The sequence below is a fragment of the Hevea brasiliensis genome, chromosome 10 (genome assembly GCF_030052815.1).
Source record: "Hevea brasiliensis isolate MT/VB/25A 57/8 chromosome 10, ASM3005281v1, whole genome shotgun sequence".
NCBI lineage: Eukaryota > Viridiplantae > Streptophyta > Magnoliopsida > Malpighiales > Euphorbiaceae > Hevea > Hevea brasiliensis.
In genome coordinates this window covers 6,715,637-6,733,814 of record NC_079502.1, presented here as the reverse complement: position 1 = coordinate 6,733,814, position 18,178 = coordinate 6,715,637, and the positions used below count along the sequence as shown (strand labels likewise).

General features: G+C 35.3%; 3 protein-coding genes across 7 annotated transcripts; 1 reads left to right on the top strand and 2 right to left on the bottom strand.

Moving 5' to 3' along the window:
• Window positions 1–418: 418 nt before the first annotated feature.
• On the bottom strand, window positions 419–7,227 carry LOC110641734 (uncharacterized). 4 transcript variants are annotated; one of them, XM_021793561.2, is made up of 8 exons: window positions 6,979–7,179; window positions 6,628–6,678; window positions 5,761–5,814; window positions 5,265–5,405; window positions 4,498–4,577; window positions 2,487–4,361; window positions 1,453–1,603; window positions 419–1,341 (listed from the first exon to the last, which is right to left on the bottom strand). In XM_021793561.2, the coding sequence occupies exons 4-8, from the start codon at window positions 5,395–5,397 to the stop codon at window positions 632–634; spliced, it is 2,949 nt and encodes a 982-aa protein (XP_021649253.2). In that variant the 5' UTR covers window positions 5,398–5,405; window positions 5,761–5,814; window positions 6,628–6,678; window positions 6,979–7,179; the 3' UTR covers window positions 419–631. The 4 variants fall into 4 exon arrangements, with proteins under 4 accessions (XP_021649253.2, XP_021649252.2, XP_021649254.2 ...); XM_021793560.2 differs by lacking the exon at window positions 5,761–5,814 and having other exon boundaries at window positions 6,979–7,227; XM_021793562.2 differs by lacking the exons at window positions 6,628–6,678; window positions 6,979–7,179 and adding an exon at window positions 5,887–6,023.
• Window positions 7,228–10,680: 3,453 nt separating this feature from the next.
• LOC110641732 (uncharacterized) lies at window positions 10,681–14,876 on the bottom strand. 2 transcript variants are annotated; one of them, XM_021793556.2, is made up of 8 exons: window positions 14,573–14,876; window positions 14,178–14,279; window positions 13,895–14,029; window positions 13,453–13,575; window positions 12,608–12,676; window positions 12,097–12,202; window positions 11,961–12,018; window positions 10,681–11,886 (listed from the first exon to the last, which is right to left on the bottom strand). In XM_021793556.2, the coding sequence occupies exons 1-8, from the start codon at window positions 14,700–14,702 to the stop codon at window positions 10,720–10,722; spliced, it is 1,890 nt and encodes a 629-aa protein (XP_021649248.2). In that variant the 5' UTR covers window positions 14,703–14,876; the 3' UTR covers window positions 10,681–10,719. The 2 variants fall into 2 exon arrangements, with proteins under 2 accessions (XP_021649248.2, XP_057985065.1); XM_058129082.1 differs by having other exon boundaries at window positions 11,961–11,991.
• Window positions 14,877–15,470: 594 nt separating this feature from the next.
• Window positions 15,471–16,950, top strand: LOC110641739 (photosystem I reaction center subunit IV A, chloroplastic). The gene is made up of 3 exons (XM_021793568.2): window positions 15,471–15,840; window positions 16,572–16,637; window positions 16,717–16,950. The coding sequence occupies exons 1-3, from the start codon at window positions 15,580–15,582 to the stop codon at window positions 16,819–16,821; spliced, it is 432 nt and encodes a 143-aa protein (XP_021649260.2). The 5' UTR covers window positions 15,471–15,579; the 3' UTR covers window positions 16,822–16,950.
• Window positions 16,951–18,178: the final 1,228 nt, after the last annotated feature.

Genomic DNA, 18,178 nt, shown 5'->3' with positions numbered 1-18,178 from the left:
AGGTTTACTCTTTTTTCCCCTCGTGTCATCTCTCCAACTGGCTCTTCTTTAAGGACCATTTATTGCAGAACTATTTTTTTATTTTTTATTTTTTTACACCTTTTGAAGGGAATGGTTTTTGAGTCGAGTGACAACAAAAGACTTTAAAAAAAAAAAAACCTTAATTGGGAATAAATGAAACTATGAAAGGAGAAGAATTATGCATTTGATTACCAAGAACTCACAATTTCGAATAAAGACGATACCATTACCTAATCATGTCTAGGGTTGGTTAGGTGTCATTGGAGCTTATAAATGAAGTTGGTCCCCGCACCAGAAGACCGACCTTCATTAGAATGGGGCAGTACCTTGTTTCTGTTCAACTGAAATCCATTTCAGATTCGCTGTTATTTTCTGACCATTATCTTATCAGAAGATATTTAATGCAACAATGAATCAACTGTCCTATTGTGCTTTTAAGTTGATGTCTAAATTCCAAAACTAAACAAATTGACAAATAGACATTAATTTGATCACTTGCAGCATTTGAGGTGGATAGGGTAGGGGCCATACTTGTTGAGAATCAAATGCACAAATTGACAAAATAAATAGAGGGCAAAAAAAAAAAAAAGAAGAGTTAGCCTGATCAAACTCAACTAGTCAAATCAGCCACGATATCCTCCACAATCTCTGCCAACAATTTATCTTCTATTTCCTTCCCCAAATTATCTAATTCCACTCTCATATTATCAGACCACCCTTTCCCCACCACCTCGTTTCTCACCACCCGCTCCACCACCACGCTGCAGCTGTCTCCACTGTCCTCAAAAGTACACCTAACTTCACCACAGAACCATTCCTTCATTTGGGCCCACAAGTGCTCCACCAGCATGGGTGATGTCCCCTGTACAAACCTGTTGTGAGCCCCAGTACATTGCATAACCCCTGTGCTCCTGTCCGACTCACAGCCAGTGATTTCCAGGAGTGCTGCATTGACACAGTCAAATACAAGTTTCCCATTTGATCTCCTTTGCCTTCGCTTTGCCTCATGCAGAAGTTCTTTGTCATTTAGGTTAGCATATTTGTTTCTCAATTCTGGATCTAATGGGCTTTCATGTGAATGCCATTTGGCAAAAAAGGAATCTAATTGCATGTTGCCATCAAGGCCAGCTGCTGATAACAGAGTTTGGATGAAGGTAGGCCAGTCTTGTTCTTCCTCAGCACAGGAAGAGATCGAAGAGGGCTTTAATGAATAAGGTGTAGCTGTCTCTACACAAGAATCATCCCATGATAGAGTCCTTGCAATTGATTCTATAGGTGGTGACTTGTCGATCAAATTAGACTTAAGAGACACCTCTGCTCCTGTTTTTTTAAAAAATAATCATAATAAAATGAAAACTCATGAGTTTAGGATGGCTACAGATGCAGTAAATGTACAAGAAATTTCTTAAGAGTTCTACAGAGGAAATGTACCCCTGCAGTTTGGCCTGATGTTGCCAGAAGGCTCTGGAACTGTGTTGTCGTCCTCTTCAAATGGGGGTTCTAAAACTGAGATTGGACTTGGTTGATCCTGGTTCTCACTCATATTCCCAGGCACTGCAGGCTTTGTCACTGATAGGGGTGCCTGCAAATAGTTGATTCTGTCACAAGTTGTTCAAGGTTCAACAGTCGGTTACAATGATAAAATGGGACATTCAAGAAGTCCCAATGTTACTGAGGTTAATGCAAGAAATACAATTGATACAATAAACGGCTTAGGAGAGCTCATTTCAGTTTCAAATTTCATTTTTTGTTATATTTCCCAGTGCCAGGGGCAGACACCATGTCAAATGTGGACAGGATATAAATGAATTAGCTCAAGGATATTGGCACCTACAAGGCCATTTTCTGAATACATGTTCCACCCACTCCATAGGAATCACTGTTTCACCAACTAAAACTATTCAACAAACCCAAAAGGAACTCAAAATAGAAGGGGGATTTGGCAAGGATCATGGACAGCTTGTGGCATCATGTTCCTCCGGCGTTTATTAATACATTTGTATGCCAGGGGCAAGGTGTTTATTACTCGGGTGTTTATTAATACATTTCTGTTCATATCTTTCCCAGTGCCAGTCTTTCCCAGTGCCAGGGATAGACACCATGTCAAATGTGGACAGGATATAAATGAATTAGCTCAAGGATATTGGCACCTACAAGGCCATTTTCTGAATACATGTTCTACCCACTCCATAGGAATCACTGTTTCACCAACTAAAACTATTTAACAAACCAAAAAGGAACTCAAAATAGAAGGGGGATTTGGCAAGGATCACGGACAGCTTGTGGCGTCATGTTCCTCAAGTGTTTATTAATACATTTGTATGCCTTAATATGAAGCAGAGAAAACTGCCTAGTCTAAATTAAAACACAAGTGAAAAAACCACCAGCATTGCTATATCTAGACCAACAAATCAACAATAATAACAGCTAGTAAAAGTGGGGGAAACAATAAGAAGAATGAGTACCTCCTGGAAAACAAACCCTTGTTTTGTTGCCGTGTCAATCAAATCTGGAAAAGTAATTCTACCTGATGGTCCATGTAAACCAGGAGATAAACAATCTTCAAGGCTAACATTATTAGTACACTGAGATGCATCATCACCAATCTTTCCAGGAAGAGGTATTGGCAACCCTGGTGTTTCAGGAGTAGGAGATTGATGTTCGTCTTTAGATTGAGATACACCAGTAATTTCTTTATTTGATTTCTTATTTCTTGAGAAAAATAAACTAGAAACTTTCCCCTTCAAAGATGATTTCGCGCTCTTTGCCGTCCTCAGCTCCTTGGAATCTTCTGTTCCGACAGCCTGTGAATCTGGAACCTCAAAATTGGGACCAGCACCATATACTGTAGAACACACAGGCAAAGATCTGGACCTCAGGAGACTTTTAGGAGAATCAGCCATGCCTTCTTCCTTGTTCAAATTACTAGTTAAGCAAGAAATCGATCCCCTTGGTTTTTGTTTCTTTTGAGCAGCCTCTTCCTCTGATCTCACTGATTTCTTTGTATCTGAAAGAGCAAGCATCTCACCCAATGTGCTAGAGCTTCTCCGAGTATTTTTTGGTTCCTGAAAACTCCCATTTGATGTCATCATGGCCCATCTTTCAGAAAGTCTCTTTTTTGCTTCTCTGCAAACAGAAGACTCTGGAGAACATGATGCACGGCTGAAGGAGGAAGAAGAATAGGGGCTACCAAACCTGTTGATATAATCCCATGAGTGCCTAGAAGTAGGTGACACTATTTCTGAATCACTGAGATTTCCCACTGCATACTCATTTTCTGATTTGTTAAATGAACTATCATCAACAATATAGCCATTGGGAAAAACAGAAGAAAGGAGAGTTTCATCCCTTCGATGACCCATCAGATTTTCATGCATATGCAATGTGATCTCCTTGGCAACCTCTCGTGATTCTTGTGCCTCATCATCTTCAGGTTCATCACAAAACTCTTCACCCTGTAATATTGTTGGTGATGAGGTAGGTGGTGAAACCACAGCCTTAATGTCATGAGTCTTCCCAGGGCTAGGCTTCAATACTACAATTCGCGTTGGCTGAGCAGCATATTCTTCAAACCTCTGATTGGCAAAAGTAGGAGAACATCCAGAATTATTTTTGTCCCACACAGTAGCTTGCCCAGTCTGGGTTGGATTATCTGCCTGCATATCACACTTCTTTTCTGGTCCTGCAAACTTTTCATTACCAATTGCCTTAGAAGGTCTAAGTACAGTGATGCGTTTTGTCTCGGGAGGTGGAGGAATAGACTGCATATCATGAAGATGTCGAGAGAACATGGAATTAGGTTCTTGCAGAAACTTGATGAATAAATCTCTATTGGAGCTTAAAATTTCTAATGCATCTTGGAACTCCTTGGACTGGCGACCTTTCTCATCTGTCGCCAAACGTTTTGCTTCCATGAACTTCTGGCGAATGAGGGTCATCCTTTTCTCATTTATACTTTCATTTTGCCTTCCCTTGTGTGGAGAAATATCTCTTACATTTATCTTTTGGGATTGCTGCCAGATCCCATATGCATCTCTGTACTCATTTTGCTCTTCACACTGCATTTGCTTGTCCAAAAAACCATGATCTTGCTTCCAACACTCTACTAGTATCCCTGAGTGTCTTAAAGAATGTCTTGAATAACCTTTCAAGTGGCTTCTTTCTGCAGCTGAATGAGACTGTTGATGTGGGAAGGTATCAAGTCCCATCAACTTGGCAACAACATTTGGTGGATTATGTCTAGAATCCACTTCTTTGGACATTTCTTGGGCTATGAGTGTCTTCATGGGTGTTCCACTTGCTTTCTTGTTTGAGGAGCTTCTCCTTAACTCGGACACAATCTGCAAGCCAACATACCCCAACACAGATTAGGACACTATATTTTGGCATACTCCAATGCATACACATTCTGCATAAAATTTGTTTTTCCACTGATCTGAAATTAGTATTACCAATAAATAATCTCCATTATTTTACCATTTTATCTTCAATCTGATTCGCAAAGGGTGATCTCAGCATCCTTGCCACATCTGAGTGACTCCTTGAGAGTGAAGAACCTGCAAATGACCAGATCAACATAAACAACAACTGCCAACATAATGTTTAAAAATAAACACACAACTACGAATATTGTGATGCAAATCATCATCATTATTCCTACCCAGGAAGAAAGCTGAATCTTCCTTTTATTTTCTCTGATAAATTTATAAGGGAATCCATACAAGAGAAATCAGATCATTTGGAACATAATTTTACCCAGAAAGAGTAATTATTTGTGGACAAGATCTAATTTTACAGGCCAAGAGAACCTGCCCAAGAGGGCAGTGAACATCAACCAGAAAAAATTTCAAGCTTTAAACATAAACAAGAAGAGATTTATATAACTCAAGATGCTTAAATAATTGTTAGCAAATATGAAATGCATATGTGAGCCAATCTGAAGATTCACCATGAGTTAAACAAACCCTAATGGACATAGTATAGTCCTGGTGATTGGAAAAGAATGACCAACCACAAAAGTGAACTTAAACAGATGCCAAACGATGAATTTCATTAGCCAGAGTCTCTACAATCATAAAGTAACAGTTAACTAAAGCTCTTTCACAGCAGACAGTAACAAACATTTTGAAATGGAACTACAAAAGCTAAGCAACAAGCAATTCGCATGCCTACCAAAAGCTCAAACAGTGGTTTTCTTTTCCTGAAAAAGAAATAGGCAATAAATACAAAGAGATCATCATCACCATGTGGTTTATCTGTAAGCAGCCAGTTTCCAGTTGCATCATTGCCTAAATCCAAAAAGTTCACCATTCTGCCCAAGCATCCTGGAAAGGGTTTTTCTATATTTTGAGCCTTATTGCCCTGAATCCCATTCATCTCAACACCTGTTCTCCAACAATTCACAATTATGAAGTCAATTTATCACATCAGATACAGAGGGAAGGAGGGGGTGACCTCTAAAGCAAAATTTTCTTTTAAGGCATACAAACAGTGCAGAAAGAAAGAAATATTCATAAACAGAACAGAACTGAAGAAAAACTCCAAAAAAGCAAAACTAAATACAACAAGAAACAAAAGCAGAAAACAGAGCTTTACAAGAAGACCAAAGTAAGCTAGAAAATAGTAAAACAAGAGTGCAATTAATAAAAGGACGAACCTTGCCAACACTTATATGGTAATACATCAAAAGTACCCCACGGAAAAAGGGAGGGAGGAAGAAGAAATAAAACTAAAAATTACCTAACTCTAGATCACCCAAAACACTGCACACATCCAAACCAGACCCACAGTAACCTGCAAAAGAGCTTCAAGCTCAAACACATTCAAATTCAAACCGATTAACAAAAAACAAATGAGACCCGGTACCCTTTTTCTCCTTTTCTTCTTTTCTTTCTCACCCTAACCAAGATGCAGAAATTTGAGAGGGTAAAGGGTATTGATTTGAGTGAAAAAATGGGTAAAATTGGCACAGGAATCTAGAGAGAGAAAGCATAAGGGAAAAATAAATCGTTTGTTAAAGAAAGTAGAAGAAGCCAATCAAATCGCAACAAAGGTCTTGATTAAAGAGAAAAAGAAAGAGAATAAATGTGAGACCATTCTTATTGCAATGCAGAGTGAGACTCCAACATATTCTCTCATGATAAATCACATCAAAAGTGTCACTATTAGTGGCAGCCCAGCTCTGAGCAACAACTCCCAATATTAATTAGCTCAACTGAACACTTAAAAAAAAAAAGCTTCCATTTTTGCTTTTATTTGATTGATTAAAAGAATGAAAAAAACAAAAAAAACGGTCTCTATAATCCCCTAGCACGCATTCAACCCAAAAATCCCAAAAATAACTGATCACGAAGATCCTAACGGAAACCTTAAAAAGAGGATAAAATACGCAAAATCAGAATAGTAATTAGAAGCATAGTTTCCCATATATTTAATATTTATAATATATTTATTAGTTTATTTTAATTAAATATTAATTGAATTCCAATTCCAAGCAAATTAAAGTTTAAATTTCTTAATTCCTGTTTAAATCGAAAAATCTAAAAAGCTAAGCTTTGAGAGTTGAGAATCAAAATGCATTTACAACAAAAAGAAAAATGTACTTACAGCAAACCTAAACAACTCCCAAAAAGCTGCACTTTTCACATTGAGCAAAATCTAGCAAAAGAAAAAGGAGACAGAGAATTAGATTCTTCTAACAGTTGCATTTCAATGAAGCTAAAAAGGAAAAAATTTTTATTAATTAAAAAAAGGAGGAGCGAGCATTGAAAAGAGCGAGATCGGAGAAAGGACGTAAAAAGTTGAGACCCAAAAAACTGACAGTATATTCTAAATGATTGAACAGCAGAACCATCCAAAAACAACTGATGCGAGAATGGAAACAAAGAAAAGGAAGTTACAGCTGAGGCATTTTGAAGAGAGAAGGTGCAAGAGAAAAGTAGAGGGGGAAACAGGGACCTGATTGCAGAATCAGACATTCCGGTGGAATCTGACCGGAGATTCGCCGTGGACCGGCGTCGTTTGAAGATCTGCGGGCTTGTGCAGTTACTAGTTAGTGGGCGGAGAGAGCTTTTCGGAGTTTGGTATTTTCTGCACCGACAGCTCAGTGTCGGACTTGAAATGGCATTTGTTTAATTATGATTTATTTGTGTTAGGATTACGCCGTGAGGGAAAGAGAGAAGATAAAAACAGAGATATGACATGTGTTGGCATAGAAAAAACATGGGGAGTTCGTCATATATTTTGTAAATAATTATCATAAAATTTGGCAAAAAATAATTATCATAAATTAATGACATAAAACGATAATTGATTATTAAAATATGGGGAGTTCTCCATTTAATATATACATCATTTTTTTATTATTTATAATAAAACAATATAAATAGAGGGCATATTCGCTAAAACATATATAAGTGTTGACATTAGTTTTGGTTGACATAATGATAATAGGATTATACGAATTTTATCATATTATTTAATACACATTAATTAATGGTATAAACGCGTTAATTGCATCACCTACAAGCTACAGTTGATGCTAGCAATTAGCATTTTATATATTTGGGTGACGGCTAATTATTTTTCATGCATTAAATCTATTTTTAGTTTGATTAAGGTAAATTGTTCATGATGAAATTAAACCTTTGATGAAAAAGATTAAAAAAAAAAGCATTTATAAGTAAAATTAACTCAGTTACACGTCTTTCTTGTGATATAAAAAAAAAATAATTTTAATAATAGTTAACTCTAAAAATTATCAAATATCAAAGAAAATATTTAACTCCTAATTTATATCAAATAATTAATTTTTCTCTAAATTTAAATAAGAGTTATTCAATTAGGTTTGGTCAAACAATCGATTTGGCTCTGAATCAGATAGGGATTAATTTGGATAACAATTCAGAAAATTAAATTGATCCTAAATTGGATTAGAGAGGGACTAGTTAGGCACTATCTCTTTTGGTCCTGAACTGGAATCGGACCAAAACCAGCAGCTCAAACAGTTGATTTCGACTCGGTTCAAACTAAATTTAAACGGGCAAAAAATCTTGGATGGGCCACTCAACACCTCCACTATCTTGGTGGAGAGGACGCACATGCTGATGAAAAGGACAAAAAGTTTCTTTCAATTCCTCCACTTGTGAATTCACAGTAAAGAATGTGGAATTGTATACAGTAATCTATTATAAAATATTTTGATTTACACCAATAACATTTTTGGTAAGATAGAATATATGCAATTTTCTAATCAATGAAATTAGACAAAATAAGGTCATTAAGAATGAAATTAGAAGCAAGTCAATATCTTATGATTACTTCCCTCTGTTTAATCGCATGAAAAATTGTGCAAATTGTAAATGCAGCCAAAGCTTGGCAATAAGGGAGGAACGTGCTCTACTAATTACCACTAGAATTGTCATTACAGGTTATTTTCAAAGGCCTTTTATTGTCTTTCCATAGGATGCAAAATTACAAAATATAAGTGGATATAAATTGTTATCTGGAATTGATTTTATTCTCAATTAGTACTTTTGTTTAAGAATTATTTTTAAAATTATGAAATTTTGAGTTTTTATCAACATTATTTTGACATTAATAATAGTTTTATTAATTTTCAAAGACATAAATTTAGAAATTCTTAAGAAAATGACCATAATCTAACTCACATTCAAAAACTAGTTCAAGTTGAAAGGAATGTCCAATATTATATAAGGAGTACATTATCCCTATCCTCCCAAAACTAATATGAGATTTTAACACATTTCCTCACGTTCTGAGATCCAAACATTAATCGAAGAGGTTTTGATACCATCTTAAAAAAATAAATCTAGTCTAACTTATCTTTAAAAGTTAGCTCAAGAAAGAAAGAGTGCTTAAAGCCATATATATAATACAAATATTTTATTCCAAACTAATATGAAATCTTAATAAAAATGAAAGTGATATTTTATACACATGCTTTTCTTTAATTTTTTTTCCTCCTTATTTTTACAATTTTACACTAATAGTATATTCATTGATTTTAATCTAAATATTATTTTTTTAGTTATTTTTTAATCAAGAATAACTCAAGCCGAGTCTAAGTACTTAAATTTTTATATAATTTAAGGGTGATAATATTTACACTCCTAAAAAATTTTTGGCACTCTTCTTATTGATTTTATTGTTTAAATATACTATTCTAATCTTTGTGTTATGAAAAATTTTAACATGTCATCATTTTCTTTAAATGTATAATATTTTTTTAATTTTTAGTGATTTTTCTCATATATTTTGACTCTCAAAATAAAGAAGAAAAAAAAATTACTAAAAGATAGTGACACAACAAACACGAAAAATGGGCATTCTCAATAAATGAGTATCAACACAATGATCATTTTTTAAAGGTGGTAAGCATAAATATCTATTATTTCAATTGAATAAATTAAAAAAAAACTCAAATATATATTAATTGAAATTGTATTTTTAAACATAACTAAAATAGTGTTTAACTAAATAAAAAATATAAATAAAAAATTTTAATGTAAAGGAATAAAGAAAAAAAATTTATCCTAAAAATTACAAAAGGCATAAATATACACTTTGACCTTGTCGTGTTACAGACTTTGCTTCTTCATGCATAAACATTTTATATATGTGAAATAACAAGTTAGTAAAAGTAGATGCAGATATAATTATAGTTATATATTTACTTTTTATATTACTGATATATTTTACAATTTCGCCGCACAGCTGGCGAGGAACCCAAGGTGGAGGGAAGTGGGAAGTGAGGGAAGATTCTTGGGATAATGGGAACAAGTGAAGAGTGGTTACAGTAACAGACAAAATGACATCAGCAGACAAAGTGGGAACTATGACGTGGGTAAACGGGACCACAATTGTTGAACTAGTCAAACGGAACAACTGGCGAGTTTTGAGGGAGGAGAAAAACGAGGGAAGAGAGAGAGGAAAAGCCGGAAAGAGAAGAATATGGATCCCAGGGCGAGGTCTGGTGTCCTTTTGATGATGATTTTAGTTACAGTTTAATAGAAATTGGTTGGGACATGATTGTGCCGCTTTTCTGGTAGATCTGCCCTTTTAATTCAGATGTACGGAGACAGTACATCGAATTTGCATAAAGGCATTAAACGTGCTCAACAATCATGGCTTCATTTTGCTATTTGCATTTTGAGGTCAATGGTTAGGTGACCATAAACTCGGACTCCTAAGTGAAGTTGTGTAAATGTAGGCACAAGAAATAGAAGTGCTTTTGAAATTTACCTTAATTCTGCTGCAGGATTCTCTTTCAGGTTTTCACCAGCTCACGCTTAATCATATGAAAGATCTGATCCTTATGGCTTTGGTACTCACTAGTACAGAGTTGGGTTTACTGTGAATGCACCATTTTCAAGCTAGCTTCTATTCTTGTGACCTCGCCTCCAGACTTGCTTTTAATCCTTTCCATTTGCCACCCAAAGAATCAATGTGATTTAGATTGGTAGCTGAACATTAAATGCCCAGTCCTACAAGGCACTGGCTGGGAGGTACGGCAATGAATGCATACATTTAAGCCTTCTAGAACTATAAAGAATATTGAAATTCCATTGAAATAACTTCCTACTGTCAGACCAAAGGAAATCTTTATCAAAGAAAGGACCATTAAAAACACAAGGCAAGTTTATCAAAATTTCATTTTATTTGGCATCAGAATATAATTCATTCAGATCCACTAAGCAGTAAGGGACATATCTTCTCTTTGTTAACAGACATCTGGAAATAAAAGGATGACCAGTCAGGGATATCAATCATATCTTCATGATTCATGAGTCCCCTGTGACTTAAACCATCTAAGTAATTCACATTCTTATCTCCAATTAAAAAGTGTGAAGGCATGCCTTCATTTTGGTGAAATTTATGAGCATGCCAAGTGTACTTATAATGATCTCTCAAGGAACAGCTTACTGGTATGTGCATTGGCTCTAAGTAAAAATCAGGTCCAGTTGAAAAGAGAGCTTCTGTACCCGAACAATGATGCTCCTCATTCAGAACCTTTCTCACAAACCATAGGTGATTTTCAGGAGAAAGCAAGATGCCACCTTTGCATGTGGTGTCACAAGGAGAACACTCGTCCAAATTCAGATGGTTTGCTGGGTGTGATAAGGATAAAGAAAATTTGTTAATAACTGCAACTATGTCATCCTTAACTTCAGGAAAGCATTTTCCAAAGTTGTGGCTCCTGATGCCAGCCGAAGGAGAGAACTGAAGGGATGGCAGGTTCGGAGGACAATATGAAAACAGGGAATTTAATCCACCCACAGTAAAACTGTTATCCAGTCCCTGTTGTTGATCACCATATGAACTAGATAGATCGGGATGCAAGGCCAGCTCTGTATCTTGACAAGGCATAGATAATTTGCTTTTGTCTATCATGTTATCATAATCATAACCAAGTAGAAAGGTGTGGCGCTGTCTTCCAAGCAAAGGTTCAATTGGACAATGGAATTCATCCAATCCCTTAAGATGCCTCGATGTAAATGATCTATGTTTTCTGACATGAAAGTCAAAAGCTGAATCACCTTCAATGCATAAAATTGGGGCAGCTCTTTCTCCTAATTCATAGTCAACCTCCATTATTACGTTGTCAAGATAGGTTCTGTGGGAATGACAGCTTTGAGACCGGAAATTTGGGACGTCTCTCTCTCTTGGCATTCCCAACCAACAAGAAGAAAATCCAACATCCAATGAAGGTTCAAATTCAAGTTCCATAAAATTCCTTCTTGTCATCCAGTTAGATATCTTGAAGTCCACATCTGTCTCTGGAGAAGCAAGTGGCTTACAATTTGTATCAATTTCTAATTTCCCCGTCTTTACATCCTCAAAACTCTGCAAGAGGAAGTACCATTGCTAAATTATATAATAAAAAAAAATTTTCATCTCAGAACATAAAAGGATCATACCTTCCCTTTGTTGCTCTCAGGGAACAGCTTACTGAGCAGCACAGAAACAAAATCACACCTGTGAAACATTCCTTATCCAGTCCATCATTACAGAAAAAAGAAAATGAAAGGGTTTACTAACAGTGATGTGTCTAACCCCTTAGAACAGAGTTCATCAACTTCAGAGAATGAGGTATTTGCTACCAACTGGCGTAGTTTCTGCCTTTTTCTGAAAAAGACGTCAGCATTCTTGCACTGAGCACCTGAAGATTTGATACAGTAATTGTGTTCAGGCAAGCAAATGATTTAACCTTTTCAGTTTAGTAAGATGATTGCATGCCCAACATAGGGAGAATCTTGAAATGAAAAATGGGAAAATTGCAGGTTGGAAAATGAATTCTGGCAGCTTTTACAGTTTTCAACATTTAAAATGAAATATAATAATAAGATCATCATATCCAAAGTAAGTGGATAATAACAACTCCATTATGTTGCCTAGAAGATTGGTATGAAGAACATAGATATGTCAGCAAACATTCCAAGGAACCACAAACATCGAAAGATTCCATATTTTATTTGGTCATATGTTTAGCAACTAAAAGAATTACATATTAAAAAAATTAATTATATTTTAAATTAGGATACAAACCATGGTCTTAACATATTACCATATTCCTTATTTTCCAGTGTGCGGTGTATATCCACCATTGTTGTCCCAACTCTCTTCATGTCTAGCCCTGTCAACAATAAGAACAGCACTGGTTATTTGCTGGGAGAATGGAATGATTTAAAAGTTTGATTTTCATTCCTGCAGAAATTGAGAATGAAAAAATTCATCAGGTAATTTTAAATTAATATCACAGGCAGACCAACAAAATTGAACAATTAACATAGCTATCATTGGAAGAAGAAAAGATGATGATTCTTACTTCACAATATCAACATGGAAATACAATATGTTTGGCAATGACTATCTCCATAAGTATTGAATTTATTGCAAAGAGAATCACATTAGTGATTAGTCACAAACTATGGTCCTTTTTTTACTTTAGGCAGGCAGCTAGTAAATTTTTCATTCTATTTTTAAGTTCAGTTATGCTGTCTGGAATCATATGAAATATCTCTATGCCCATGGTTTTCCAAGGCAATAATTTGGTGTGCTTAAATCATTATCATATTCAAAATAACTTATTTTTCATTATCAAGTGTTGACAGTTGACACTCTATTGTCCATCCACTGAATTTGGACATGGTAGAATAAACTGAAAACGGTTGTGAATTTCAATAATCAACTCACATTTGATTTGATTATTAACACACTAAACTAATGCAAACCATGGGAAATGAGCTTCATATAGAAGATAACTTTATCATATGGAAATTAGAAATATAGCTGTTCATTATGTTTATTTATTTCCTTTCTTTTTGTCTTTCTCAATATTCATTTTACAGCAAAAAGAAACAAGGAACAAATAACCAAAACTAGTTTGGAAGTCCTTCTCATGGTTCTTACCTGACTTCTTTGATGCGTTACTAAGTGGTGAGAGGAATGACACAAAATTCTCAGGTGTTACATTTTTAGGGAGCACTGGGGACTTGAAATCGTTATAGCTGTTCTCAATAATGTTAGTTCTCTCTGCATAGAATGGAAAAACATATGTTATAAGGCTATTTAGCCTCAATATTTATATAAGCACAAATCTATTGTAGAATGCACTAAAATGAAAGAAAGTACAAGGAAAAAGAAAAAAAAGAGGAGAAGAAGATTCCATTGCAGCACAGGGATGGTGATCTGAATGAAAGAAACAAAGACAACAACCAAAGGTTCAATTTTAACATACTGCCCGCCCACTCAATTGTCCACCAAAAGTCAAAATGAAGAACCTACTAACTAATGAATATCTTTCAAAGATTACACACGTGATAAATTAACATACTGACTGTCTCAAACCTACCTCTAGAATAGTCACTTGGTTTGAGATTCAGGGATTGGTTTTCATCTTGATGCAGAGCATGGGAGTGAAACCTATGATTTGCATCGCTCTTTAATTTCTTAAAGAAAGCATATTCTGATGTTTTGGGGTCATCAGCTGCATTTGATATCAAATTATTAGAATTTCAATATTGAATTCTTAGTAGCAATAGTACGGATACAATCACGCCCATAGTACTTCAACAGGGACAATAACACATAATTACACATGGCTGAAAATGAGTACTTGGAAATAGCTAACTCACATCTTGGAGCATAATTTCTTTGTAGAGGAACTGAAGCAGATTCCTGTAATTCATCATCATTAACAAGATCTGTAAATCTTACTCTTTCTTTGCAGCCAATCCCTACAAGAAAAATTGAAAAATAAAGAGACTTAGCCGGAATTAAATAGGCAACTGGTCATTTTTTAGCTCTAAATACAATAGGCACAGATAATCTTGAGCATTTGAGATTTTCACTTATAATTCCAAAGATTCCTTTTTCATGCGAGAAATTTCCATAGAAACAAACGAACGTAAAACCTAAATGATAATTCGCGGTAAAATCAGAACAAACGCAATGGAATTATAAGCATAAAATGGCATGAAATAGAGAAAATCCCTTGGTTAAGTGCAGAAATTAGAAGGAAATGAATTGCCTTTGGTAGTTCGACATTCTGCATACTTGAATCGAGTTTTAGAAGCCTGAACACCGTAGAAACCTCTTGGAAAAGAAGAACGGATTGGAGATGGATGTTCGGTGTTAATTTGAGAACTTTTCCTCTTCATCGAAGTTTAGGCATTTGGAATAGGAAGCTCGACCGAATAAGCCAAAACCCTAGCCTCCAGCACCCGGTACAGGTAACTGTAGATGGATTTTCGATGATCGGATACAAGGAGAGAAAAGAGAATATAAAAATTTTTCAGGCGCCAAAAATCGATTCAATCTTTTTGTTGGTACTCCCATCACCACTTTCAGGCTACAGCCAGCTTAGGTGCGTAGCTACTAAACCGACGTCGTAAAAGTCATCAAATGGGCCTTTGGAATTCAAGCCCACTGGACTATAGAGCCCGTTAGCAGATTCTTTTTCCTTTTTTCATTGATCTTCTAAATTAGAAAATTTTTAATTTCTAACTGATAAAAAATTTTATATGATTTTTTAACATATTGATTAAACAAAATTAAAAAAAAATCTATGATTATTTTAAAAAAATAAACATTTTTAGCTTTATAATTATTATTTTGAACCATTGATGATTAACAATTAATTAAATAATAATTAATTTTATTTTAATAACCTTTTTGTACAAAATTATTTTAACAACCAGCATTATAGATGCTAGGCAATTAGTTACAGGTGATTAAAAGATTAATCTGGATTAAGGGTCCAAGTTCAGTGAGCCCATTATATGAGAGATGGAAGAGGATGACTTGTAATCACATTATCCAAAGAAATGGGATATGGTGCATAGGTGGCAGAATACTAGTGGAGGAAACAATTGACATTATTTTCCAAGATCAGATAATTTTCCCAGAAACAAAAGACAGGAAATTCTGTGTTCATTAATTCAAAGCCTCTCAAATCTCAACCTCTCAATCCCTGTCTTTTGTAAACTCATCACTTTTATTTTCCATCAGAGAGAAGTGAGAGAAAGAGGCAGAAACATGGCTAGTTGTAGCATGGCATCTGCTGCTTCAGGGTTCTTGTTAACTCCTAATGTTGCAGCAGCCAATGCCAATTCAGGTTCTAGGAGCAGTAACATGGTGTTTTTCCCTTCGAAGAACAACAATAATAACAATTCAAAGCTTATTGTGAGGGCAACTGAGGAGGGTGCAGCAGCAACACCTGCCACCACCACAGCACCAGTAGAAGCTGAAGCACCAAAACCTAAGCCACCACCGATTGGACCCAAGAGAGGAACCAAGGTATGTTCAGTACTAGTACCATTTTCTTCAACTAAGTAATCATGGGTTCCTAACAAATAGTTATACTACAAATCATAAAGTGCTGCCACCAATTATGATATACCTATATATTTAACGTACAGGTATTAGGTAACTTGCACCATGCAATAATCAACGATGATTTCCCAATTGACAAAATCAAACATAATTCTCATAACAGGGGAAAAAAAGGCCTTCACTTTCCTGGATCACTGAAAAAGGAAGAAAAAAAAAGCTTGAAGCAATAGATCAAGTACTGGGCAGTGCTTGAATCATATAGATTCTATATATTCAGCACCAGGGAGTTGACCAAGTAACCTCAAGTAGAAGAGGTTAGAATTTGGAATCCTCATCCCCGACATAAATGAAAAGAAATAGGTCTATATACCAACCGATTCTAAATCATTTGAGTTTGCTTAGCAGAGTAGGGAACAAAGATTTAAAATAAATAGAGATCTTAATTTCAAATATCCATGTAGAATAAAGTTTAATTGTTAAGAAGAAGAAGAAGAAGAAAGAAGAGGAGGAGGAGGAGGAGGAGGATTTATTGAGCTTTTGCTTACCTTGTTTCCAATCAAGTTTTCATTTCCATTCGAACTTTCTTTGGTGAATGAGTACACTGTATAAGAAAGTGGACAAAAGGAATACATCTTACAAGCAAATAGTCTAGCAATTAAGATAAAAAAGATGTTTAAATGCCTTTCAATATACAGGTGAAGATTCTCAGGAGGGAATCCTACTGGTTCAATGGCATAGGATCTGTTGTAGCTGTTGATCAGGTTAATCTCTCTTCCCCTCCCTTAATTGTTTTTCATTCAGTTTGGTTTAGTTATTTACTGTTGATATTATATTTGGCAGGACCCAAAAACACGTTACCCAGTTGTGGTTCGATTCGACAAAGTTAATTATGCGAATGTATCTACAAACAACTATGCATTGGATGAAATCGAAGAAGTTAAATGAGTGTGATATGTTCCTATTGTAATTTTGATTTTCACGTTACTCCACTGTCTAGCTTAAGCTTTGTCTAAGTCATGAATCTGTATCATACTCCCTGGTGATTCTCTGTCTTATTCCTTGCTGTGTTTCATATCCTACTGCTGCCAAATAAAATAGAGAAATGCTCACGTAGGAACCTAATTGGCTATAACTTGAACAAGGACTTCACTATTTTGTGCATGCAACCTGCCCAGAGGGATAATTTTAAAATTTTCAAACACTATGTGCTCAAAGCTTTTAAACTTGGATGAAAGAATGAATATAGGAGTACCACAAAACCTATGACAGCGAAAATTAAGCTTTGTATTGTATAAGGTAATTTTCTGCAGAAATTTGCTTCAGCCAAACCCTTGTTGATATCTTATGCTGTGCTTAACTCTGCTTCACATTTTGTGAAGAGGCCTTGCTATCAGGAAGTCTTACAGCCAAACTCTGCTGCCATAATTATCTTATGCAGCTCTGCACGCTTGGAATAAAATTTTTCTATAAAACCTACCCTTCTAACAGAGGATACAATACATCGAAACTATTCCATCAACTTGGTTGAGGTTGACTGTAAACGAAGAACAATGCAACAACTAAACTATAAAATCCTTCTTTAATTCTCTAAAGCCATGTGGTTAAGCAGTTTACTGTTAAGGATCTGAGGAAATGATAAGAATTTAACTAAATGAAACAATCTCTGTGATTGAGCAATCCAAAGCGTTTGTGTTAGCATTCTGTTTAAGATGATTTCACATAACCTTTTCAGAAACAGAAAGGTCTATCCTGAGCCAACAAAATGCAGCTGGATGAACTTAAAGTTCATTGGGAAAACGGAAGGAGAAGCCAAATCCTTAATGCTTAAGGCCTTGATCCCTTTTTAGCTATACCATAGTTTTTTTCATAGACTATCAGATACATAATGCCTTTGTTCTTATACTAGAAGATATATGCCTTGGTTCCAAATTACTGCTGCCAAACCCATTACAGGATACTACCTTTTCTGGGTGCAAGCCAAATTGGAAAATGCATGGAATTCCTCATGCGAAATAAAAAATCATTGACAGGTACGCATCTGCTACTTTCAGAAAAATCAATTTATGGCATCTAATCAACAGCCAGGACCGGGAAGTTGGTATAGAGGAAAGAGGGAAAAAGAGCCATATATTAAAATTTTCACCAAATCATTGTGTTTCCGATGCTAGAACTATTATTATTCTCAACAGATGTTAAACTTTGTTTTGTTTCCACCAATGGTTCAGAAATCATTTATTTGTATAAAATATTTCTGTTAACTTTTTAAGGGAAAACTCTGAGCAGAAAACTTCTTCATATGACA

Excerpts from the sequence above, each read along its gene's own strand:
- LOC110641734 (XM_021793560.2), bottom strand. The coding sequence starts at position 5,397 with ATGAATGGGATTCAGGGCAATAAGGCTCAAAATATAGAAAAACCCTTT. Across the intron at positions 4,578-5,264 it reads GCTTACAGATAAACCACATG|GTTCTTCACTCTCAAGGAGT; the intron begins GTGATGATGATC and ends GGTCATTTGCAG. Across the intron at positions 1,604-2,486 it reads AAGGGTTTGTTTTCCAGGAG|GCACCCCTATCAGTGACAAA; the intron begins GTACTCATTCTT and ends AACTATTTGCAG.
- LOC110641732 (XM_021793556.2), bottom strand. The coding sequence starts at position 14,702 with ATGAAGAGGAAAAGTTCTCAAATTAACACCGAACATCCATCTCCAATC. Across the intron at positions 14,280-14,572 it reads AGAATGTCGAACTACCAAAG|GGATTGGCTGCAAAGAAAGA; the intron begins GCAATTCATTTC and ends TTTTTCTTGTAG. Across the intron at positions 12,677-13,452 it reads TAACGCATCAAAGAAGTCAG|GGCTAGACATGAAGAGAGTT; the intron begins GTAAGAACCATG and ends TATTGTTGACAG.
- LOC110641739 (XM_021793568.2), top strand. The coding sequence starts at position 15,580 with ATGGCTAGTTGTAGCATGGCATCTGCTGCTTCAGGGTTCTTGTTAACT. Across the intron at positions 15,841-16,571 it reads GACCCAAGAGAGGAACCAAG|GTGAAGATTCTCAGGAGGGA; the intron begins GTATGTTCAGTA and ends TTCAATATACAG. Across the intron at positions 16,638-16,716 it reads CTGTTGTAGCTGTTGATCAG|GACCCAAAAACACGTTACCC; the intron begins GTTAATCTCTCT and ends TATATTTGGCAG.